General features: G+C 46.0%; 2 protein-coding genes across 2 annotated transcripts in view; both read left to right on the top strand.

The window, feature by feature from the left end:
• The first annotated feature begins 2,426 nt into the window (after window positions 1–2,426).
• On the top strand, window positions 2,427–15,755 carry usf1 (upstream transcription factor 1). Its single transcript, XM_015977330.3, has 10 exons — window positions 2,427–2,669; window positions 2,807–2,856; window positions 6,324–6,436; window positions 8,926–9,039; window positions 11,602–11,755; window positions 11,906–11,993; window positions 12,203–12,261; window positions 12,344–12,438; window positions 12,552–12,680; window positions 15,103–15,755. Exons 1-10 carry the CDS (start codon window positions 2,662–2,664, stop codon window positions 15,190–15,192), a joined length of 900 nt encoding a protein of 299 aa, XP_015832816.1. The 5' UTR covers window positions 2,427–2,661; the 3' UTR covers window positions 15,193–15,755.
• Window positions 15,756–17,741: 1,986 nt separating this feature from the next.
• gkup (glucuronokinase with putative uridyl pyrophosphorylase) overlaps window positions 17,742–25,001 on the top strand; it is a 44,443-nt gene continuing 37,183 nt past the window's right edge. The window contains exon 1 of the mRNA XM_015977329.3: window positions 17,742–17,943. Coding sequence (XP_015832815.3) covers window positions 17,887–17,943 — 57 coding nt within the window. The 5' untranslated portion in view covers window positions 17,742–17,886. The remainder of the gene's footprint in view (window positions 17,944–25,001) is intronic.

Genomic DNA, 25,001 nt, shown 5'->3' with positions numbered 1-25,001 from the left:
CATCTTTTGTTGCAGTAGACAAGGCTGGATGGTGTTGAAGGCACTTGAGAAGTTGAAGAACATGATTCTCACAGTGCTCTTTTGCATCTCGAGGTGAGTCAGCTGCAGGTAGATTTAGAAATTAGTAACTTAAAAATTGTTTTAATCTTTAGGATAAATTCATCCTGTAAATTTGTGTTAACACAACACAGATAAAACTCAAAGTAAAGCAATTGAATAAGTTTGTATTAAAAGTCAGAATAACTTTTTGCTGCTGGTGAACATTATGGTGCATTACAATTGTCCACATTACAACAGTATTGATTTCATGCAATAACCTGCACAACCTGTATGGTTGTAATGTAAAGTGCATTACAAATAAGATGCATTATTATTATTATATTATTATTATTTATTATTATAATTATAATTATTATAATTATAATTATAATAATAATTATTATTATTATCAAACCAGGTTTTGTGTAACTGTTTTCCACATGAAAATTTATTTTATGCCTAAATTGTTTCCTGTTGTGATTTTGAGTCAACAAAACAGGGATTAGTTTTTAAATAAAGCTATAAAATAAATTTGCTATTGAAGCAAGCATAGAACAGTGCTGCCACCCGGTGGACATTTTTTGCACATAGCAGCTTTCCACATTACACCAGGACTGATTTTAATCAAACCTTTAATCTAAAAACAAAACTTTTCAGGATGTGTGTCCTTTCTGTCTCGCTTGTTGTTTCTAATAACTTCTTTTCACATTCAACATTTTTGAAAACTGATGTTCACAGATATTTTAGTTTCGAAAGTTTGAACGTAGGAAGCGGAGAAAAAAATAACACAAAAAGAGAGCGTGAGAGAAAAGGAAAAAGGTTTTTTGTTTCATGGCTGAAAGACTGTTAATCAAAGAACAGATTTAAGAAACTCACAAGGTGTCATCATTTACCAAGATTAAGGTACGGGAGAAAACATTTGTAACACGACAAAAGGGTCAATTTTCATCAACATTGACCAACATAGTGAGCTTTCATCTAAAGAAATAAATCCACTTTCTAATTGGCCTTCTAAATCCAGAAGGTTCTGCTCAGCGCATGTTGACATTCCATGAAGACAAAACATTCAAATAGACACTCTGTCCCAAGGTCCTAGACCAGGGGTGTCCAATCCTGGCCCTCGAGGGCCGGTATCCAGCACATTTTCATTTTAACCTGCTTCAACACACCTGATTTCAATCAGCAGGTGATTAACAGGCTTCTGCAGAGCCTGATGAGCTGCTGCACAGGTGATTCAACCAGCTAATCAAGCGTGTTGAAGCAGAAAAACCACAAAACCTGCTGGTTACCGGCCCTCCAGGATCAGGATTGGACACCCCTGTCCAAGACTCTCTTCTTAGAAGCCAGACAACAGTCTTCACTCTGAATAAGTGAAGACTCCGTGACTTTACAGTTATAAGTTAAATAATCATATGTGATGAATGAACAAGATGTTTAAATGAAATGTTTGAATAACGTGTTTAAGTCACTGAATTTGAAATGAACATTGTTCTTACAATGATCCATTTATATCACAAATCAGTATGTGTTTGATTTCACAAGTTAATCATTGTTTACATTAAGATACATATTAAGGTTAAAAACATTTTCGTATCTGAGGAGGGCGTGGCTTCTGAGGGATGTTGGTAAATACTCAGAAACGTGTCAAAATCTGATTGGCCAAACTTGGTCAGAAATCATAACAAAGTAGTTTAATAAAACAAGAATTACTTCCCGAGTAATTGTGTTTCTCGCTGACCCTCGAACCGGCCAATTCGGGAAAGAAGTGTTTTTGAAAGCATCGCTTTCGCTGCTCGGGCCTAATAATAATAATAATAATAATAATAATAATAATAATAATAGTATTACATACGTTTTATAAAGAGATTTTCACAACTCAAATATGCTGAGTACCTTTGTTATTAATTTCTTCAAATTATTATCTCTAAAGTGTTTGTGCTGCTGTAACAAATGCATTTCCCCACTGTGGGATCAATAAAAGTCCATTCTATTCTATTCTATATAAAACAAGGATTAAATCACATAATATGACACAAGAAACATAAATGCATTTGTACCTGCTTTCACATTATGGGAAAATTTGATGCATCTTAAATTATGATCTGGTTTCATTTAGAAAGCAGCTAAATGAATGTCTTGCATTAGAAATGTTGGATTTGTGAATATAATTAATCATTAAAATTAAGAAATCAGCTCAAATAAATTGTTCTGTCTATTTTAGTGGGAAATAAAAACATCAAACAATATTATTTCATAGGATAAAGAAAAGTCAGAAAAAGAGCAAAAGACTTAAACATCACCCTAACATTCGTAGATAAACTGAACATTTCGCTTCACATGAAGGTGACGTATTTCCGGGACATCAATATGACGTATTTCCGTCGTGTTTCTTTTTTTCTCTCTCTCATCGGTAGAAGCTGTACCTCTTGATCAGCTAGCTAGTGCATTTAGCCAGCGAGCCCGCGGCATCGTTTCAGGTTAAACCGCCCTCTCTGGAGTCGTTTGGCGGCTGTTGTCTCGTTGGAAGCTCTCCCCGTGCCTGTGGTGGTCTGATGCACGGCCTCTGCAGGCTGGCAGCCGGGCGAGTGAAGGCGGTGTCTCCGTCCTAAACCTTCGCTAGAAATGAAAAGGTACGTTGGACTGTGACGTGCGCCATTTTTAACCTGGTAACAAAGCTAACGTTACAGAGAATAAACATCCACACCTGCCAATGTCTGTTCATTCCAGTCATAACTTCTTCTTTTTTTTTGCATTTGGATGCGTGCAGCCAACAGAAAAGCCCGGAACCAGACGGGACCGTCTCCGTCAGCGAGGAAGGTAAATGACATTACCCAGAAGGTAACGCTGGAGAAAGAGGACACACTTAAACGAATTGATACACTGTTCTTGGTAATGTGGGCCTAAATATACTTATGTCAGGGTGTATTCCAGAAAGCGAGGTTTTCCCCAAGTTAGGCTTTCTTTTGAGAATCCCGTGTAACCGCTCCTAAATCAGTTTTACGGACATACCGGTAGCTAGCCTGAAACCCCTCCCAGTCACCATGGTAACACATGCCGGAGGACAAACCTGCTCTGTGGCAGGTTAGGGTTACAGGGCTAACTAATGGGGGAACAAGGTCAATTTTTGACCTCAGCACTTTTTACCATCCATAAACAATATTATACCATATTAAATAGACAGGGGTTAAGCACTAGGACCAAGCGGAAACAACTGCTCTTGCTGAAGCCTTGTTTCCTATTACTTATCTTTAGTTACTGTAAAGACCCCTCCACCCCCCCACCCCCACCCCCCCGCCGCCGGTCCTCATTCCGATTGTGTCCCCCCACTTCTAAAGACACATTTTGATACCAAGGGTGTTTCTCAATGCCAAGGAACCTTGCCTTGATGTCGTGGCCCTGCCCCGGTTGCTTAGGAGATGCGTCATCTTCTAATTGGATTTACATCTTAACATTTTTGTATTTAATCCTCATTTGCAGCCAGGAGCGTTTCATTCTGCTGATGTTGCTGCTGATGTCAGCGTTATTAATAAGTGTAATTATAAATCAGCTTTAGTCTGGGATGGACCCGCATCATTAACTCTTTATGGATGTGTTAAAACAGCCTTAAACTACCTTACAGCTGCTAACATAACACGTGTCAAAGGAAATACTTTATTGATGTGACTATATATTTACTCTGGTCACAAACACGCTAATATTTCATGTAAATGACATACGTGATGTTTTGTCCTCGGTGTGTAATACGAGTGCTAAACGGTTTACAGCGTTAACTTTAGGGTCATGTGACCACCACGAACGTGTAATCCTAAAACTCACAGCTGCTCAGCTAAAATCAAGTCCTCCAGTCTAAAAGCATCCAGACTCTAGAGCAGAACATGAAAACGACACATAAATGATGAAAACTTGAATAAAATATGTGGAGAAACAAGAGCTGAAGCAGACTTCTGGCGTTGCCATGGAAACATGTTAATTCTGCACATTCTAACTATATAGCGCCGGTTACACAGCTTTAATCAAACAGCTCATGGTCTCTATTTTAGTTCTGATATCTTTGTAGTCCTCGTAGGCATGAATGAATAATTATTGCTGCGTCTGGATTAGGGCTGGGCGATATGGACTAAAACTTATATCTCGATATCTTTTTGCCGAATTCCATTATACGATATATATCTCGTTATTTTTCCTCCTTTAAAATATTTACAAGTTAACTAACTTCAAGCTGTCTTGAGAAATTATGCATAAATCAGTAGATTAAATGCATGAAAATGTAATGATTATTGTCAGCCTTTAACTTAGTGCCTATTCTCTACCAGTCTGAGCTCTAGAAACACTGGTACAGCTGTCTGTTAGCACAGACACACACACACACACACACACACACACACACACACACACACACACACACACACACACACACACACACACACACACACACACACACACACACACACACACACACAGTTGAGAGCTAGAGGTGTATCAAATGTCCCACAGGCACTTTTTAATTATATATTTATAATTAATGTAATATTATTGTATCGTATATTTCTTGTCCAGAGAAAAAATAAATATCATGTTAAACTAAATGTATGATGATGTAATTGCATCTGCTGAAGATCACATGGGTCATGCTCCGTGGAGTTATTAGTTATCAGGGCAAACATGGCTGGACTCTAACAGGATTGGCTCATATCAGCGATTATACTGTAATGGCTCAGAGTCGCTGGTTGCTGTTTTATGAGTATTATTTTCGGGCTACTGTCGCCGTAACCCACGCCTTCCAAACTCAACTTTTTCAACAGAATCACTCGTAACGGAGTATTTACTAGCATAACAAACCAGAGGGGAAAAAACAGAACTGGAACAATGGGAGAAGGGGCTCCCGGATGCTCCTCTGGGACAGAGCCAGCTGGGTATATCATGGACTCCTGGAAACAGTGGAACCTGATAGGCCTCTCTGTTGAGGATTCTGAAGATGTTTGGATATTCGTCGTTTTGGTGTTGAGATTCCTGCAGTTTGGCCTGAGCGGTTACCTGGCTTACCGGAAAATTTAACGAGCTTTCGAGGAATATTGGCTCAATCCCGGAGCTCAGGGATGGAATGCATCGTGCTGTGAACGCACAAACTCATATAATTGTCGAGTTGAGTCGTAAGCTTGGAACTTTGGCTGAGATTCAGGCTCTGGCACAAAAGGTGGATACCATCAAGGAGCGAGTGGACGGATCAGTACAGATTGGGATAGATTAATTACGCCATTATTGGACCTGGAGGGGTTGAAGACCATCAGAACTTCAAGACAGAGGAAATTATCTCTGTCTGGCCCCAAAACAATTTTTATCTGAATCTGGTGCCCTTGAGCCTGTGAGGCTGAAGTGAAAACTCCCCTCAGAAGAAATGTGGAATGCTGCCGTCGCTATGGAAACTCTTTCTCCCTATCCCAGCCTGGGCGGGACTGTGACCGGTGAAGGCCGTGGAACCGTATCTAGGAGTCACTGTGCTCTCTAACCCATTATCTCCCTCCCCTGTCCCAACGGAGGTGATGAGCGCTGCCCCATGCGGCTGCACGCACTGATGTGAGGAGAGTCCCAACCCTACCTCCCCACCTAGTGGACACTTTTGTTGTGTGATGTCTGAAGTCTGTTGCATTTCTGTCTAAGGCGTTTTTGCATAGCAAAGCTGCCCTCCCTGTGGAGGGTAACTCTGAAGTGCCTTCTTTCCTCCCCCTGACTCTATCCTCATATTGTCACGTTGCGGCAGGAGGGGGTCGAATACAAAATGCAGAACCCAGAAAGACCCGAGGCAGGAGAGGTTGTAAGAAAATAAATTTGGAGCAAAATCCAAAAAGCACGTGATCTACGGCACCCTTAACTGTCAAATACATCGGAGCGGTGGCCCAAGCGGGAGCTTGTCATACAGCCAGATCATTAGAATTTAAATATTAATGTTTTAATTTCATGTTTATGAATATATATATATATATATATATATATATTTTTTTTTTTATAAATATATATATATTTTATAAATATATATATATTTTATAAATATATATATATATATATTTTATGCTATGGGGAAAATGAACGCCAATGTGGTGTGATGACATCATCAATATGTAAATTAGCACGTGACGTCATCTGGCGACATCTAGCGACTTTTGGGGGAACTTCAGCTACTTTCAGTCAAAAAACCGTTGGCAACACTTTCTACTTTCATAGAAGTTGTTTACACACATTTCACAGTACAAAGGTTTTATTAAGATTGGGTATGTACGGTTCTTCAGGGTCTGTGGCCACAGCAGAAGATCCAGCAGCTATCACCACCATCCAGTCTGCTGCAACCTTCACTGACCAACCCATCAAGTATCTGTTTAAAGCAGAAGGAGCTGGTGGACAGGTAGGATGCAGTTATCTGGATAGAGTAATATTTCCCTTAAGGTGGCATTTATAAGAGGGCCATTTGTGACTTCTTCGTCTAAACAAGTTGAACTTTAACATTTTATTTTGACAACAGGAAACAAATTCAGTGGAAACATTAGGAGAGCAAACTCTTTAAGTGCCCCAAAATGTAGAAATTAGGGCTGGACGGTATAGAAAAAAAGTATATTGATACATATATTTTAATATTGATCGATATTGATAATTATTGAAAAATATTTTAAAAATTGTAGAAAATATTTAGCGTGCACCCCTGGCCATTTTATTTTTGGTATTTTGATTTTTTTCTCCGCCCCTTCTCACTGCAACATCTTTAGCGCGGCCATAAACGACTATTTTAGTAGTCGACCAATCGTGTCATTTATAAAAGTTTAGCTTATTGCACCAGGATGCTCTAATATACCATTATTAGCTTCTAGTCTGAAGCGTGATCAGCTATGGGCCATCTAATAATAAAGACAAGATGAAAGCTTATCAGCTTTAATGAACTTGGTCTGCTTTACCGTAAAGATATTAAAGTTAGTTTATTTACCAGATTAATAACTCTGTTAAATCACATAAAGTAGGTTAAGATTCATCACAAAGAAAATGTTTTATGCTTTAAAAATATTACTTCAGTCAGCAACCTTTTTATTTTATCATAAATGCATTTTATTCTAATGTTTATTTTATTTGTGTCCAGCGAGAAACGGACACACACACCTTAAAAGTTGTGTAACTCTTCTTTTCCATCATGGTGGTGAAGTGGGACCAGCCTGTAAGCTCCACTGTAACGTAGCGGGATGAGATAAATCATTAGCATTTGTAATCAGAGCAAAAATACGTGGCATACAAACGTGTTCTAAAGGTAACAACATCACCGTCTCTACTGGTGTTGCCGCAGCTATAAATACAGGTAACGCTGTTGATGTTAGCAGCTAACAAGAGGTAAGCTTAACGAGGCGACTCTGTTCTTCCTCTTAGATACTCGTGCATCGCCGATGTGCTCCTGTGATCGGAGAGTTTCGCTTTGCAGAGTTTGCACTATGTGGCTTTCTTTTGAATTAGTATAATGCTCCCAAACTTTTCAGATATGTTGCGACTCGACACTTTCTCCGATGATGAAGGCTGAAGGTCGGTTTACGCTTGACGCGTCCGCGAGGTCCGCACGGCTCCGCGTGGCGAAATTGCGTCATTTTCACAACCACGCCCCTCCACCGCGCCTCCGCACGGCCCAAAATTTCCGCACCGCGCACCTAGGAAATTTTCTAACTACGCGGATGGTGGGACGCGGAAAAATATGGCGGACCGGCAGGAACTAGTATGGCAGAGGTTGGTAAATACAGACATTTGTATGATTCAGCTCTCAGACATCACCGTGATCAACATGTTGTTAATAATTCTTGGAGAGAAATAGCTCGCACTGTCGGAAAAGACGAGGACGCTGTTAAAAATGCTGGAATGCCATGTTGTAAACAGTCATTTCTACTTCTACTATGGTGTAGTGTTGGATGCATGCCGTAGAGCTCCATGCTGCCCCCTACAGTTTGGGAGAATATTGGCTCACCGCAGAGACGAGCCGCATGAACCATAAACGCTGCGAGTTGTGAAGCGCGTTCCATCCGTGAGCCGCATCACCAAGCGGAAAGTGAATGCGTCAAGCATAAACCAAGCTTTAGCTGGATGGCTGCCACTGCGCATGCGCTTTGGAGCAAAAGCGGCGGCTGAGCAGAAGGCAGGAAGCAAAAGCCGAACGTGCCGCAGCAGGCGAGATGAAAGAAAATGTTCATGAAAGAAGGTTTATTTTATTTGTCGGCGTTGTCGTGACGAGCCGACTGCATGGCAGCCCTAGACATCCTGCTGCGGCTGCCTCACGCTCTCTTTTGGCTTGAGAGGGGAGGGCCTGCTGACGTAGCGTGCCTGAGTCTGTGGTTTTGATTGGTTAGGAGTAAGTAGTGAGTCTAGTATGCTGCTACCTGATAGGTTATAATGAAAAACGTAAACTTTTTAATCAAATTTTATCGACCAGTATTTTTATCTATGGCACCACATGTCTATCGATAGATATACTGAACTATTGAATTATCGTCCAGCCCAGTAGAAATAATGTGGCACCTGTATAAACTAAATAAAAAACCTGCTATCAAGAAAAATGTGTCAGCAAAAGTTTTAGTTTTAAAGAAAAATGTTCCACATTTAGAAATTCATGTAACCGACCTAAACACTCAAGTGTGTGTGTATGCAGCTGTGGTATTGTAGCAGAGATGGGACTTGCGGCATCAACAAGTCATCTCCTTGCTGTGATTTTGTTCCGCTCAGCAACTGAACAAGGTTCATTTTCTGTGCTGATTGAAATCTCCTGGTTTAGTTGATGAACTGAAGAAAAACACAACATGGAGATGACTTGTTGATGCCATAATTCCACATCTCTGTTGACTAGACTTCTGGGGCTGATGTGCTTTGTTGCAGGTGACCTACCGAGTGATCCAGGTCTCGGATGGCCAGCTGGAGGCTCAGACAGATGGAGCTGCAGCAGTCAGTCTTGTCACTGGGTTCCCTGCAACAACGCAGAGCGTCACACAGGTGAGCTCACACACCTTAGCTACAGGTGGATATCTCTGCCTTTTACGTTCAGACTTTTTACTCGCTAGTTTGAAACTTAGATTACAACATTTGGGGGGGGATCAGGACCGAATTAAAAGCCTAGCTTGATCTTACCAGTCCTAATGACGACCACTCCTAACGATGCCTAGTCCTAAGGAAGTCTAATGAGGACCAGTCCTAATGAATCCCAGTCCAACGGCCAGTCCTAACTACTACCAGACCTAATGAAACCTAACGATGCCCGGGCCTAACGAAGCATAATGAAGACTGGGCCTTTTGAGAGGGGCTTTATAAAAGAATATTTTCTCTACTTACCTGCTGTCGGTGGTCGGAGGGACCAGTGGCTTCTGTCGGTGTGTCCTGGTGTAGCTCGTCACCCTCAGAGGGTAAAGCAGGGCTATTCAATTCCAGGCCTGGAGGGCCGGTGTCCACCACGTTTTGGGTTTAGCCCTGCTTCAACACACCTGATCACCATCACTGCAGGTCTTCAGGGGTAGCTTGAAGACTCGTTTTTATGCTTTGGCTTTTATGTAATATGGTTTTTAGACTTTTAGTCTTTTATCGTCTCTGATTTTTACATGCTGCTTTTGTGGGTTTTATTAGTTTTATGTCCTGTTCAGCGCCCTGGGCTTGCGTAAAGGCAGTGGAAAGGCTGAACAATTCAAATTTGAGTGACCGATTTCAATCAGCAGATGATTAACAGGGTTCTGCAGAGCCTGATGAGCTGCTGCACAGGTGATTCAACCACTGAATCAATTGTGTTGGAGCAGAGAAACCACTAAAACATGCTGGACACCGGCCATCCGGGCCCGGAGTTGAATAGCCCTGAGGTTCTACTGTATAGCACTTAAATGTCCCAGATTAAGAGAAGTGCTATACATAAGGCAGGGTTTTTCCTGGCTCAAACTGAGGCAGCGGTGGTACCATCCTGACGGTGTGCCAGCTCATGCGTACTCCTGCATTCAACTGTTTCACTTTTTTAAAGGCAAAAATTATAAAAGGCACAATAATATGCATTAGATTTGTGTTTAGTTCCTTTTTCCCATCTGATATTTATAGTTGAGATATTTGACCTACATTTCAGTAACATGTTAGGTTTGTATTAATAACACTCATGTTAGTCAGAATAACACATAAATATATCCAGTAACATATAATGCATTTCATTAACATGCATTTGTGTTGGAAATGGTAATAACAATTAATTCCTGCTGCTAACAGTGTAATGGTGGCATGTCTATTAGTGCGACGGTGGCACAGGAGTTAAGAGCTCACCCCATAATCGGAAGGTTGCAGGTTCGAGCCCCGTTCAGTCTGTCGCTGTCGTTGTGTCCTTGGGCAAGACACTTAAACCACGTTGCCTGCTGGTGGTGGTCGGAGGGACCGGTGGCGCCTGTGCTCGGCAGCCTCGCCTCTGTCAGTGCGCCCCAGGGCAGCTGTGGCTACATCGTAGCTCATCCCCACCAGCGTGTAAATGTGTGTGTGAATGTGTGTGTGAATGGGTGAATGACTGGTTGTGTTGTAAAGCGTCTTGGGGGGTTCCAGGACTCTACAAGGCGCTATATCAAATACAGGCCATATTATGTACGGGTTTTCAATAATCCAGTTTAAATTATGTTCAAAGATAGAAGCGTTAGTGAATCATATACCACAACGGCTTGCCGTACGTCCTGCCCCTGTGTGTGGAGCAGACCTGTAGCAGTAATGTGACTCGTACCTGCAGCGGTTCTGGTCCGTAGCGCTGCAGGATGCAGAATAAACAGGAGGGTGGGGACTTTTCATCCACTTGTAGAGTTTAGTCTTTCTTAGTTTTACCATCATCATCATCATCATCATCATATATTTTTCTGTGCGCCACTTGATCGTGACACTGCTACCCGTTAGCATTAGCATTAGCCAGTCTGCGTGTAGCTGCACTTTTGATCCCAAACTTAGGACCGGTTCTGCCTTTGTGCCTTTGCTGGTTCCTTTATTTTCCTCCACTGCATCCAGATGACCACACCGTGCGCCAGTAAAAAGCATTTTTCTTACACGTAACTTACTTTTGTTCAATAAAGTTCTGGGGAAAATAGTAATTCAAAGATGTTGCACCAGTGCTACGTTTAAAAACAGACACGCACAGACAGGTACAGCCCTGCTCCGATATGGAGGAGCCTGGGGGAAATCAGGACGTTAATACCACCAACCATAGATACGTACCACCTAGCGAGAAAAGCTATTTTTGTTCTTTGTCTGCAGCGGTTTTAGCGCATATCAGTGCACCGCTGCTGATACAGCGCCCTTGTAGTGGCGCAACGCTGTAACTGCAGTTAAAATAACATCCATATAGCTGGGGCAGAGTGAAATCAGGCTGGGGCGGCACAAAATTAGCTAGAGGCGGCTGCCCCGCTAATTTCAACGCAGGGAAAACCCTGATATAAGTGCAGTATAAGCTCTGCAGAACACAGAGTGCTTTTACAAGAGCTTTAAAATATTTTATTACCAGTGAGCCAGTCTTTGTCCACACTTGTTCTGTAAAAGCACCTCTCCTGCTGGTTTTAGGCTGTGATCTCCCAGTCAGAGGGATTGGAGGGGGATGGCAGCACGGAGACACAGTATGCCTATTACCCTGCCTCCATCGCAGATGCCACTGCTGGCACCATGGTAACCACAGTGCAGGCACCAGAAACGCTGCTGGGACAGTCCACCCCCACAGGTAATCACTGCTCAGGTGTGGTGTGTTGTTGTTCCTCTTGTTTACTAATTTTATCTAAACGCAAACAGCAAATGTGAGTGCAAGAGGGAAAGTCTTGAGGATAGACGAGTCTGTCTGCAGCTGAGCTGACTAGAAGCTTTTGGTTTGCAGGTCAGCTTTATGTGATGATGTCCCCCCAAGAGGTTTTGACAGGAGCCAATCAGAGGACCATTGCACCTCGTACTCAGCCATACATTGCGTAATTACTTCCATATTTATTCAAATTCACTCAGAATACTGAATAACTCTGGCAGCTGGTTGCTCTAGCCCTGTTATAGTCCAGTGCCTCGTTTCAACATGAACTATGGAGTGAATTAAATACAGACTCCATCTACATACATTTTCCATCTCTGATGATAAAGAAGACGTAACTAATCTAACGAGACTTCATTTATTTGTGTTTTGCAGAAAGCAGGAGGCTCCTCGAGCTTCCAGGGATGAGAAACGACGAGCCCAGCACAACGAAGGTCGGCGCTTCTATCCAGCACTCAGTTTGCTGCTGAACCTTTTAGCCACATATAAAACGTTGTCTAACAAATCTTCCACCAGTTGAGCGCAGACGTAGGGACAAGATTAACAACTGGATCGTGCAACTCTCAAAGACCATTCCAGAGTGTAACATCGACTACACGAAGACGGGGCAGGTGAGTGTGGAGTCCGTCTCCAGCTGACCGGAGTCGCGTAGGAAAATAACCACTGTTGTAAAGTTTGAGTCGCCGTCTTTTAAAGTCCTCTTTCTGACTTTTGTTTCCTTCAGAGTAAAGGAGGCATCTTATCAAAAGCTTGTGATTACATAAAGGAAATGCGACAAAGTAACATGAAGCTGGGGGAAGAGCTCAGCATTCGGGACCGTCTGCGAGTCGACAACCAGCTACTCAGACAGGAGGTGTGTGTGTGCGTGTGTGCGTGTGTGTTTTACGATGACCTAAATACTTGTTTCTGATTGGATCAAGAGGATGAAGAAAACTTGTTAAGTTTGTTGTGAAAAGTCTGGCTTCTTGCATACATCGAATGTCAGAACACACAAATATGATGGATTCACTGGTTTCAAACTAAAGGTCGACCGATATCGGTTTTCTATTACCGATATGAGGCGGTCGTGGTCAACCGATGGCCGATAAGTGCTGCCGATTTTTTTTGGCTGATTTCATGGCCGATATCTGGATGTTTGGCACCTTATCAGATAGCTTAATTATCACTAATAACAGCTGTGGAGGCACAAGATTTCTGAACCTAATCTGTTTAACGCTGGATTGAACAAACCGTTGAATCCTGACTTTGTGCACTGCTCAGTGGTAAAATCAAACATTATAACAAGATTGATAAAAATACCAATAAACTGACCAAGTATTCAGTAAACAAAACAGGCAAATAAAGAAATGTCAGTTGATAATGTTTCAGAGCGTTTATTAAGCAGATGTTTTATAGGGATGTACACATGTACATGTAAGTAAAAATAAATGCACCTTTAGAATAGAAAGACCGATTTTACAGGAAGGGGCGGGACTAGTCAGCTCAAAAATAACCAATCAGAAAAAAGACTGAACTGCCGACTGTACCGCACAACGCTGTAGATTTTAAGTTGTAGTAAAAAATGGCGTCTGGCAACGGCGCAAACGTCTTTTATTTTTTTAGAAGAAATGCTTTTAGGGCTTCTACTTGAGGTTTTAAAGACATTCAAGTCATTAGAACAGAGGAAAGAGCCGCAGCTGACTGCGCCGCTGTCTTTGTTGTTTATGAGAAACTGAGCGTCGCTGCGTGTGACGTCTGCGACGCTGTCGTTCTTTAGCTGTAGTCAGAAATGTCGTCTGGCGACAGCGCAAACATCTTTGTTTAGAAGAAAGGCTTTTAGAGCTTCTACTTGTTGTTGTTTTTAAGACGTGTCCAAGTCATTTAGACCAGAGGAAAGAGCCTCAGCCATCTCCGCTTCAGTCGACATGTTTATGACAAACTCAGCGTGGTGGTGTGTGACGTACTCAGCGCTGATTGGCTCGGTTAGAATTCTCAGGGGGCGGGGTTCCCAGACCTTTCTCTGTGCAGAGTTAAACAGAGGAGGAGTCTGGCAGGTCGGGCTAATTTCATTACCCGTAAAACGTTTATTTATGCAACTTTGGTCAAAGGTTTCCGAAGTCGTGTTGTATCGGTTATTTGGGTTTTTTGGGCTCGCACCCACCAGTGACATCACAGCAGATTCTGTAGAAGAAGTCCTCAGACCAGAGTAACGATCACGCCTAGACAGATCAGTTTTTAGCCCGTTTCCTGCTCTCGCTCAAAAGCATTGTCCTGATGCGTCTGACTGTAAACCTCTACACTTGGCCACTTGTTTAGCTGTGTGGGGCTGATTTTGCATGTCTGCTGTTGCACAAGCTAAACTGTCTGGTCTTCCCAAGGTTTCACCAGCCTGGGTGATCATGAGCATTTATCATAATTACTCTGCCAACTAGAAACTTTAATCCACTGACCAAGTCAAAACAATCCCGTCATAATCTGGTTTCATCAGCAGTTTTAATCTGTAAAGTGACAACAATGACCTAGTCCATCACTTAATGTTCACTCTTTTTGCTATTCGGTCCAAATGAGTGGAACAGAGAGTCCACACGGTGCTGACATACATCAGGTAACCTTTTCCCTGCATGCATTAAAACTACTGAATGTGGCACCAGTAGCTACGGATAAACAATGAAATGAAATGTTTAAAACAAATACTAACTCACTGAAGGAGGGGTTTCCTGGTCCAAATCCTGCAGCTTATGCCCCTGGTGCACCAACGGTTCACTGGTGTGTGACCACTGCAGGTCACTAACATGCTCCAAAGCCTCGTGTCCACACCTCATCATAAAGCGAGATGCATGGAGTGCGATGTCTGGGTCAGATTACACCAGGAACAATCTTTAGTTACCTCTGGGATGTACTCGGTGTGTAAGGTTGACCATGACTAGTTTACATTAGCCAGTGTGACGCTACAGAAAATGCCATCTTGTGTGGCCTTGTTAAAAAATTTTACCCCATTTGAATTGTAATCTGTCAAAATTACCAATAAAAAAAAGATCTGACAGATTACCAGCCCTGGTCCTCGCTGTAGATGAAGAACTAATAGAACATCACTCAGAAACACATCCCTGTGATGCCTGCTAACATCACGTACTATGTGGAGAAGAACGTTTCTGTAACGTCTTTAGAGGGTAACTTATCCATGGATGTCTCCATGTTTTAGGCTGGTAACTCATTTGTACCTCCAAGCACATTACTTCTACATTTAAATGGGTCCTTATTACTAATTCTCCGTACTTGGCTTGGTTTCTGTGCAGGTGGAAGACTGGAAATCCAAGAATCAAATCCTGAGAAACCTTTTGCGGCAGCACGGCATTGTGGGGTCATCCAGCACAGAACTTCAGTGAGAATCCTGCTCCTGGTCCTCCAGCGGAGCGTTACTTTGGGCCAAAAGAGTACTTATCACCAAGATAAAGTCTACTAATGTCATGAATATTCAGATACAACTTTTAACTTTGGTTTAGGATTGCTTTTGGAGCATTTCACAGCGTATAAGTCTTTAAACTTGTAGTTTTAACAGCAGATTTCCAACATGTTAGGCTTTAAGAAAAAGAGACAAAGTTTTTACTGAGTTGTTTAAATCCTCACTAAAGGCCTTTTCCCAGACTGTTCAGCAGTCTTCAGTACAGTAAAGGCTAAACCTGAGAAGTTCAGTCTTCTGTTTGGCTTGAACTCTCCTGTACTGTTCTTATCAAATGCACTCATGCAGGCCTTTTTAAAGTGCCATGTATTCATGTCTTTTATCATCGCCAGTTTGTTCGTTTAGGTCCCAGTTCATTCAGATCAGAGATTTAATCTTTGGTTTTATGAGTCATCACCAGGGACACTAATCACATCGCAGCTAAGGAAGGTACACTTTGCATTGTAGGAAGTACTAAACATGTCTTTATAATAAAATACGACAAAGATGTGCTGTGCCTCTTCATTTTGCAGCCTTTTTGCTCCCGTGCAGCACACCTAGAGGAATTCTGTAGTGTGCATTCATACGTTTACTCGGGTCACGTGAATGCATGGACGTAATTTTTGGGGAGGACAGGGGGGACATGTCCCCCCACTTTTTCCAAAGTCAAGGTTTGACCCCTGCACTTTTTACCATCCAAAAACAATATTACGCTATATTAAATTGACACTAGTTGAGCTCTAGGACCAAGCAGAAAACAACCGTTTGTGTTGAAGCCTGTTTCCCATTAGAGCATACTGTAAAGATTCACACACACCCCTCCCCACTCCGTGTCCCCCCCACTTCTAAAGTGAAAATTACGTCCATGAGTGAATGTTTTACTTTGAAGACTTTTACAAGTTTTGTCGGTACAAGTGGAGAGGGGTTTCTTTGCCAACATTTCTGCACTCCAGCAGTAAAAGTAGTGTGTGTTGATTGCAGGTTTGGGACGGGACACACACTAGTGTTAACGTTAACACACATACAGCTGGAACAGACGATACACACAGGCTTTTTCAGCATGGAACAAACCACCACCTCTCTGCACCTCTGGACCATTTTCTAAATTAGAATTGGAATGTTTTACATTTTCCATCTGAATCTGTTCATTTATGTAAAGAGAAAAGAGTCCCAGAATGGATCCATTCCCATGAACAGAGAATGAACTCATCCAGTTGATGTTATTGATCATTTTAGTCTCCACTATGTTTTCACCATTGCACTCATTGTCCTTTATTATAACTTCATACAAGTGTGGCGAAATGGGTCAGCACTAAGTAGAGTATTAAAAAGTTTAACTGCTGCAACAGGGAACTGAAAGGACGTAGGTCCGGTGCACACACACACACAGGAACAGACTGCTTTTAAATACAATAATTTCACAATTCATATAAACACATACATATAAAAATATACTAAATTAAAAAGGGAGGTGCTACACATCAGTCAAGTGAAACAGGGAAAACCTAAATAAAGCCCGAGCTGGCTCAGTATCCGGATGTATCCGGACACAGATATAAGGATAACATACAAAGATAGATAAACACAAACAGGAAATCCAAAGTCACCCTGAAGCACAGCAAACATTCATATAACTCCTTTAAATGGGTCCGGATACACCTGTAACCTGTGTGGGAGATCCAGTGGTTGCCATGGCAATGAGACGCTCTGCAGCCCCGCCCAGCAGCGGGCTAAAAAAAAAAAAACAAGGATTAACCAAGCCCCCACAATTTACAGTCAATGGGATTAACGAAACAGCAGTGTGGAGCCTTGGGACGCACTGCTTGGATCCAGACGTCAGGAACGCCAAGGTGAATCAGCGAGGGACCCAACAGCCCAGGTGGCGGAGCCGTCGACGCAGACAACCCGCAGCCGGCACCGCAGGTTGACCGCGCTCTGACGAGCTGGGAAGGAGATCAGCTGCCCAGGAAAGCAACCTCCATACAGGAAGAGGCCACGCTGGTTATGCACCTGCTCTGGCTGCTAAGGTTGGAGCGGCATAAGGCGTCAGCTTCCAGCCAGCACTCAGGTCGCAAACGGCAGATCGCCATCTCAGACACGCTCGGTGCTGAGGATTACAATCAGAGAGCTGTCTGTGAGCAGCAGGCATCTGCCTCTTATGAAGGCAGCGTGCCCCGCCCCACAGGACGTCATCCACCTGGACAAATCTCCATGAACCAAATCCCACCACATAAGGACTTACTGACTGATAAATAGCGGTTAAATAAATCTGGGGTACTGTACATTATACTAAGAAGGGTGAATTTCCCAATTTAATAATGGTTGGTTATGTATATTACACAGGTATTTTCAGTAAAGTAAGATGTTTTATTTTTTTAAACTTTATCATAACCATATGTATTAAATTAAATGACCGTTTTAGTGCTACCAAATTTATTTAAAGAATTCAAAGCCGTTAAAATGCCAACAAAAAGGAAAATCGCTCACAGGTATTTTTGCCTTCACGGCTTCCGTAGTCCTTAGTAGCGGTGCAGCTTGGGGGACACATACCGACACAACACCGGAACCGTGCGTACACACCGTGAACCAGAACTACATCTGAGCCCGCGGAGAGCACATCTCCAGGCAGCATCAGGACACCATGATCTGCATCCTGCTGGTGGCTGGACACGGAACAGTTTTAGAGACAGAAATCAAGGTAAAGCTGCTGTTTGTCACTGATCTGCAAGCAGTTCAAAGTTCACAGCTGATAAAAGCAGCCAGTGATTATCCTTCAAACCGTAAAAACGGACGAGTCCTGTTCCTCTCAACCATGTTTGGACCAGAGCTCCAGACACCAGACTGCTAAGACATTAACCCGGTTCTGATTTGTGAATGTTTTAGGAAAAGTCATTGTAGTGCCTTTCTTTTTTTTTTTTTTTTTTTTGCGTCTGGACCCGGGGGCGCACTGGGACAAAAATCCAGCCCTGAGCGCTGGAATGTCTCCGTGGGTCCAGCCGTCTGCGCGCGGGGGGTGGGGTGTGATCGACGGGTGGGAGCAGTTCTTGAAGTAGAGAAAAATAAGTGCTGCTACCCTCTTAGAAAAAACATATTTAATCCGCTCTTAAAGCAAAAGCACTGTTTGGCATCTGGACCACACTGGGACCGGTCCAGATCAAACACCACAGAGAAAAAAAGTCTGAATTCTGAGATTAAAGTGACAGTGTGCATTCTTCCTCGTGATAGGGGCAGTAGATACCTAAATCCTTGCAATCAAGCATTTTTGTGTAAGACCTTACCAACCGATGTCCATTAGGGTCAAAAATCCTTGAGAGTGCAACCTCCAGCAAAATCAGAAGAACATGGGGCAGCAGTAGCTCAACAGGTTGAGCGGGTTGTCCAGTAATCAGAAGGTTGCAGGCTTGATCCCGGCTCCGGACCGAGAATTCTGCTGTTGTGTCCTTGGGCAAGACACTTAACCCACCTTGCCTGCTGGTGGTGGTCGGAGGGACCGGTGGCGCCAGTGCTCGGCAGCCTCGCCTCTGTCAGTGCGCCCCAGGGCAGCTGTGGCTACATCGTAGCTCATCTCCATCAGTGTGTGAATGGATGAATGATACACTGTAGTGTAAAACACTTTGGAGTCCTTACTCTGAGAGGCATTTATCAGATTCCTTTTCATCACTTGCAACGAGTGAAGAGGTAAATGTGTAAAAGAACATTGGTTACGTATTGTAACCCCAGATTCTATGAGTCTAGTAGCAGCCCTTAAGCTAGCTGCTATTGGAAGGGTGATCTCAGCATCAGCCAATCATGAAGAGCTTAAATGTACGCCGACCAATGGTGGGCACCCCTTGTGGGTATATAAGTGGAGCGACTCCACTGTTCGCCTCCGATGGCTCTTGGTCCTAACAGAACCAGTGGGGCCAGTGGCTTAAGGGCTGCGACTAGACTCATAGAATCTGGGGTTACAATACGTAACCAACGTTCTATTTCGTCTAGTCTTAGCCCTTAAGCTAGCTGCTATTGGAATAATGCGCAGCTGGATGGGTTTACGCCGCACTGGTTAGCTCAACCAATGAACACACCCAACATGTCTCCTTTTAGTGAGGGTCGCTCAGCCTCAGCCCAGGGCTTACAAGGCTGAGGCAGCCAGAGAGAAGAGTGGGGTTCCCACTAAAAAATATCATCCTCAAGAGGATGAAATTCATTCAAGTAGGGCTTATGTGGTGCCATAATGCTTTCACTCAGCCTGCTGAGGTCCAAGCACTGAACAAGTGATGGATCCTGAAGACACATCTCGTAAATAATAACGAGTAAAGGAACAGGGGGGAGCCCATGAAGCAGCCTGACAAATGTCTTCCATCGACACACCACTGTGGAGCGCCATAGAAGGCTGAGTGAGCCCTGAGTGTCTCAGGGGGATCCCACCCTGATGAAATGTAAGCGAGTGAAAGAACAACGTTTATTAATGCTGAAGGTTTTGTAACCATTTGTTTCTGATCAGTAAATGCATTCTGTCCTTGTTACAACCCCAACATGTGCTGTTAAAATGTGAAGGAGGGGGTAACAAAAGAAACATGACATTGGACTTTAAAATGGGTTTAATTGTCAAAAGGTTTAAAAACAAGTGCAAACATATGGTAAGCATTATTAAAATAATGCTAAACAAAAAATACTCAAAAAGTTTAACATTAAAAGACCAATAACCAACATTAAAACACCTAGTTAAAACCTATGTTAAAAGTTTTGGTAACGCTTCCTTTTACAGTCCCCTAATTACTAAGTACTTAGATGGTAATTACTAGGCATGAGCCAGACACTCGTTTCAGACGAACAAATACAGATAGTGGTGTACTCGCTCATCCCTAGTAATTACATACAGGGAGTGCAGAATTATTAGGCAAATGAGTATTTTGTCCACATCATCCTCTTCATGCATGTTGACTTACTCCAAGCTGTATAGGCTCGAAAGCCTACCAGTTAAGCATATTAGGTGATGTGCATCTCTGTAATGAGAAGGGGTGTGGTCTAATGACATCAACACTGTCAGAGTCCAAGCCCCCAGGCCGGGCTCTCCCAGCTGACCGGCTTCTGTCTCGGACCATTACCCAGCATGCCCCTCGCGGGGATTCCCTCCACGATGCACCTGCTTCATCCATGTCTATATATGGAAGACGCCACACCGGCTCTTCACTCAGTCATCGTTCCACCGTGTTCCATGTTCAGAGTATTCAGAAGCTAAGACAGTTAAACCTCCACCTTTTTAACTCAGACCTCATCCTTCCGTCAGCCTTTTCAGCACCGCTTGCAGCCAGCAGTCTCTAATAAAAGCTCTTACTCCCGAACCCAGTCTTCGAGTCTGACAGGATGACTGAGTCCATTAATCCAGCGGAGTTCGAGCAGATGAAGAGGAAGTTGGAGCAGGTTGTTAGCGAGAACGTTCAGCTCCACGCCCTGGTCGACCAGCTTAACACCAGGCTGAACTCCCAGACCGATCTCTCCCTGCAGATGTCTACTGCCGTCACGGCACTCCAGCAGCAGGTTCATGCGCTCCAGTTGCAAGCCCTCACTCCACCGACGGGAGAGCCACACTTCAGTCTCCCGTAGAAGTGGAATGGAGAGACGGGGAGTCCAGACGGTCTGCTTGCTACCCTCGACATGCAGTTCGAGTGCCACCCAGGACGTTTCCCCACTGCGCGCTCTCGGGTGGCACAGCTCACCTCCCTGCTCTCCGGACACGCGGCAGAGTGGGCTGCTGCGCTCTACAACTCCAAATCACCGGAGTGCAGCGACTACGCTGCATTCGTGGCCGCTCTCAGAAAGACTTTTGTTCCACCCAGCAGCGAAATGGGGGCAGAGACACGACTCCTAAAACTCCGCCAGAAGGAGCGCTCTGTGTGCGCATATGCGTCGGAGTTCTGCATCATCTCCGCCAAGCTGCGGTGGGATGACTCTGCCCTCCGAGCCGTCTTCTTGGAGGGACTGGCAACCTACATCCGGGATGAGATGGCGGGAAAGGAGCTACCCCAGACCCTGGATGAAGTTGTGGACCTGGCGTTGCGCATGGATCAGTGGGTTTTGGTTCGGCCCAAGCCTCTCATTCGCCCATCCAGGGCGCCTGGACTTTTTCCTCGTCCCCCCACGCCTACTCCCGGACCCGTTGCCACTGAGGAGCCCATGCAACTGGGCCACCTTCCTCCGGAGGAGAGACAGCGACGGTGGCGCGAGGGCCTCTGCGCCTATTGTGGTTCCCCCGACCACAGACGCATGAACTGCCCCCTCCGTTCGGGAAACGAAGGAACCCACTGAGTCCCGGGGTCGCTCAGCCTGGGTCACCTCCAACCCCTGCCCTTTCCAATCGGCTCCTTCTGCACGTCACCCTCCAATATGGCGAGACCTCGCTCCAGATGCACGCGCTGGCGGACTCGGGGGCCGCGGACAATTTTATGGATGTGGATCTGGCTGAACGCCTACGGATCCCCACTACCTCCTTGGAGAGGGTTGTACCAGTGACCACGGTGGACGGCAGGCCCCTCCAGCCTTACCCTGTCCAAAACCGAACGCAGTCTCTCCAGATGACAGTCCAGGGCCACCAGGAGACCTTCCATTTCCTGATTAGCCGTGCTCCCTCCTCTCCTCTAATCCTGGGGTTTCCCTAGCTCCGCCTCCACGACCCACGGATCTCCTGGTCCCAAGCTCGCCTTCTGGAATGGGGGGCCCAGTGCCAGACCCACCTCTCTCCTCCTCCACCTCGACCTGACTGCCCGGAAGGTGGCTCCGGTTCAGCGCCACCCAATCTGCCACCGCCCTATCGGGATCTGGCCGCGGTGTTCGATAAGCAGCGAGCCACCGCACTGCCGCCTCACCGTCCATACGACATGGAGATCAAGCTCCAGCCAGGAACCATTCCACCCCGGGGGCGCCTTTTTTCTCTCTCTCCCGCCGAGTCCAGAGCTATGGAGGACTATATCGACCAGGCCCTCCAGCAGGGTTTCATCCGACCCTCGTCGTCCCCAGGTGCTGCAGGCTTCTTCTTTGTGAGGAAAAAGGAGGGTGATCTCCGCCCCTGCATTGACTACAGAGGACTGAACAAGATCACAGTCAGAGATCGCCATCCTCTGCCGCTCCTCACGTCCGCCCTGGATGCCATATCCCAGGCGCGGATTTTCACCAAGCTGGACCTCCGGAGCGCCTACAACCTGGTCCGTATCAAAGCTGGAGATGAGTGGAAGACGGCGTTCATCACCCCCACCGGTCACTGGGAGTACCAGGTCATGCCCTTCGGACTGTGCAATAGCCCAGCCGTTTTCCAATGCTTCATCAATGATGTCCTCCGTGACATGTTGGGACGGTGGGTGTTTGCCTACCTGGACGACATCCTGATATACTCCAAGTCAGAGGGTGAACACCACCACCATGTTCGTGCGGTCCTGACCCGGCTCCTGGACAACAACCTGTTCACCATCTGGACTGACCACCAGAACCTAACAAACATACGGTCCGCCAAGCAGTTAAATCCTCGCCAGGCACGCTGGGCCCTCTTCTTCGAACCCTACGAGTTCCATCTCGCTTATCGCCCTAGGACAAAGAACCAGAAGGCAGACGCCCTCTCCTGCCAGTTCACCCATTCAGCGCCCATGTCCGAGCCGGCGCCCATCCTCCCGGAGCACCGTTTTGTGGCCCACCTTGGGTGGCCGTTGGAGGATGCCATCCAAAACGCCCTCCAGGGTGACCCAGCGCCACCAGAGACCCCCGCCGGTCGGCTCTACGTCCCCTCGGCCTGTCGCAGTGAGGTGTTGTCCTGGGCCCACTCATCACGCCTGTCTGGTCACGCAGGCTTCTCTCGGACTCTCAGGTTCCTTAAACGGGCTCTCTGGTGGCCACGTATGGAGAAGGATGTTAAGGAATACACGAGGGCTTGTGACGTCTGCACCCGCTCTAAGGCATCCACCCAGGCTCCGGTTGACACCCTCAGACCTCTTCCGGTGCCCAGCCGCCCCTGGTCCCATGTGGGGCTGGACTTTGTCACGGGTCTCCCGCCGGTCAACGACCTCGACACCATCCTGACGATCACTGACCGGTTTCCCAAGGCTGTTCACTTCATCGCCCTCCCGGGCCTCCCCTCGGCCCGACGCACTGCAGAACTGTTTCTGGAGAACGTGGTGCGCCTCCACGGGTTCCCGGTCAACGTGGTCTCGGATCGTGGTCCCCAGTTCACGGCCCGTTTCTGGAAAGCCTTCTGCCATCTAGTGGGAGCCTCTGTCAGCCTGTCTTCGGGCTACCACCCACAGACCAACGGTCAAACGGAGCGGGCAAACCAACAGTTGGGCCGGTACCTCAGCTGCTTTGTCTCGGCGCAGCCCTCGCAGTGGCCTAAGTACCTCCTCTGGGCGGAGCTGTCTCATAATCTCCACACCTCCTTGGCCACTCAGATGTCCCCTTTCGAGGTCTGCTATAGCTATCAGCCCCCGGTCTTTGCCCACCAGGAACCCGAAGTCGCGGTGCCGGCCGCTCAATCCCTGGTGAGGCGCTGCAAAAATGCATGGATCAAGGCGCGGGCCTCCATCACCCGGGCCAACGCCCGTTACTCCCACCAACACCTCCGCAGGCACCGCCCGGGCCCCTCCTATGCTCCAGGGGACAGGGTCTGGGTGTCCACGGCAGGCCTCCGGGTCCGCGCCGGTTCCAGGAAGCTCGCTCCCCGGTTTCTCGGACCCTACCCCGTGCAGAAGGTCATCAACCCGGACACGTACCGGCTGCCTACAAGCCTTCGTGTCCATCCCACCTTCCACACCTCCCGGCTCAAACCTTATGTGGAATCCTCACTCCTGCCGCCTCGGGCTCCGGCGCCTCCGCCGGCCCGCTTCCTCGACGGTGAGCCCATCTACACCGTCCGGCGCATTCTGGGCGCTCGCCGCCGGGGTCGGGGTTGGCAGTACCTTGTGGATTGGGCGGACTACGGCCCCGAGGAACGCTCCTGGGAGCCGGCCCGCTCCATCTTGGACCCTGCCCTCATCTCGGACTTCTGGGCCCACCGAGGTGGCCCGGGGACTTCTGGAGCCGTCCCTGGACCGGGGGGTCCTGTCAGAGTCCAAGCCGCCAGGCCGGGCTCTCCCAGCTGACCGGCTTCTGTCTCGGACCATTACCCAGCATGCCCCTCGCGGGGATTCCCTCCACGATGCACCTGCGTCATCCATGTCTATATATGGAAGACGCCACACCGGCTCTTCACTCAGTCATCGTTCCACCGTGTTCCATGATCAGAGTATTCAGAAGCTAAGATAGTTAAACCTCCACCTTTCTAACTCAGACCTCATCCTTCCGTCAGCCTTTTCAGCACCGCTTGCAGCTAGCAGTCTCTAATAAAAGCTCTTACTCCCGAACCCAGTCTTTGAGTCTGACAAACACCCTATATCAGGTGTGCATAATTATTAGGCAACTTCCTTTCCTTTGGCAAAATAGGTCAAAAGAAGGACTTGACAGGCTCAGAAAAGTCAAAAACAGTGAGATATCTTGCAGAGGGATGCAGCAGTCTTAAAACTGCAAAGCTTCTGAAGCGTGATCATTGAACAATCAAGCGTTTCATTCAAAATAGTCAACAGGGTCGCAAGAAGCGTGTGGACAAACCAAGGCGCAAAATAACTGCCCATGAACTGAGAAAAGTGAAGCGTGCAGCTGCCAAGATGCCACTTGCCACCAGTTTGGCCATATTTCAGAGCTGCAGCATCACTGGAGTGCCCAAAAGCACAAGGTGTGCAATACTCAGAGACATGGCCA

Source organism: Nothobranchius furzeri, chromosome 13 (genome assembly GCF_043380555.1).
Source record: "Nothobranchius furzeri strain GRZ-AD chromosome 13, NfurGRZ-RIMD1, whole genome shotgun sequence".
NCBI lineage: Eukaryota > Metazoa > Chordata > Actinopteri > Cyprinodontiformes > Nothobranchiidae > Nothobranchius > Nothobranchius furzeri.
This window is presented reverse-complemented; position numbering and strand designations above follow the sequence as displayed.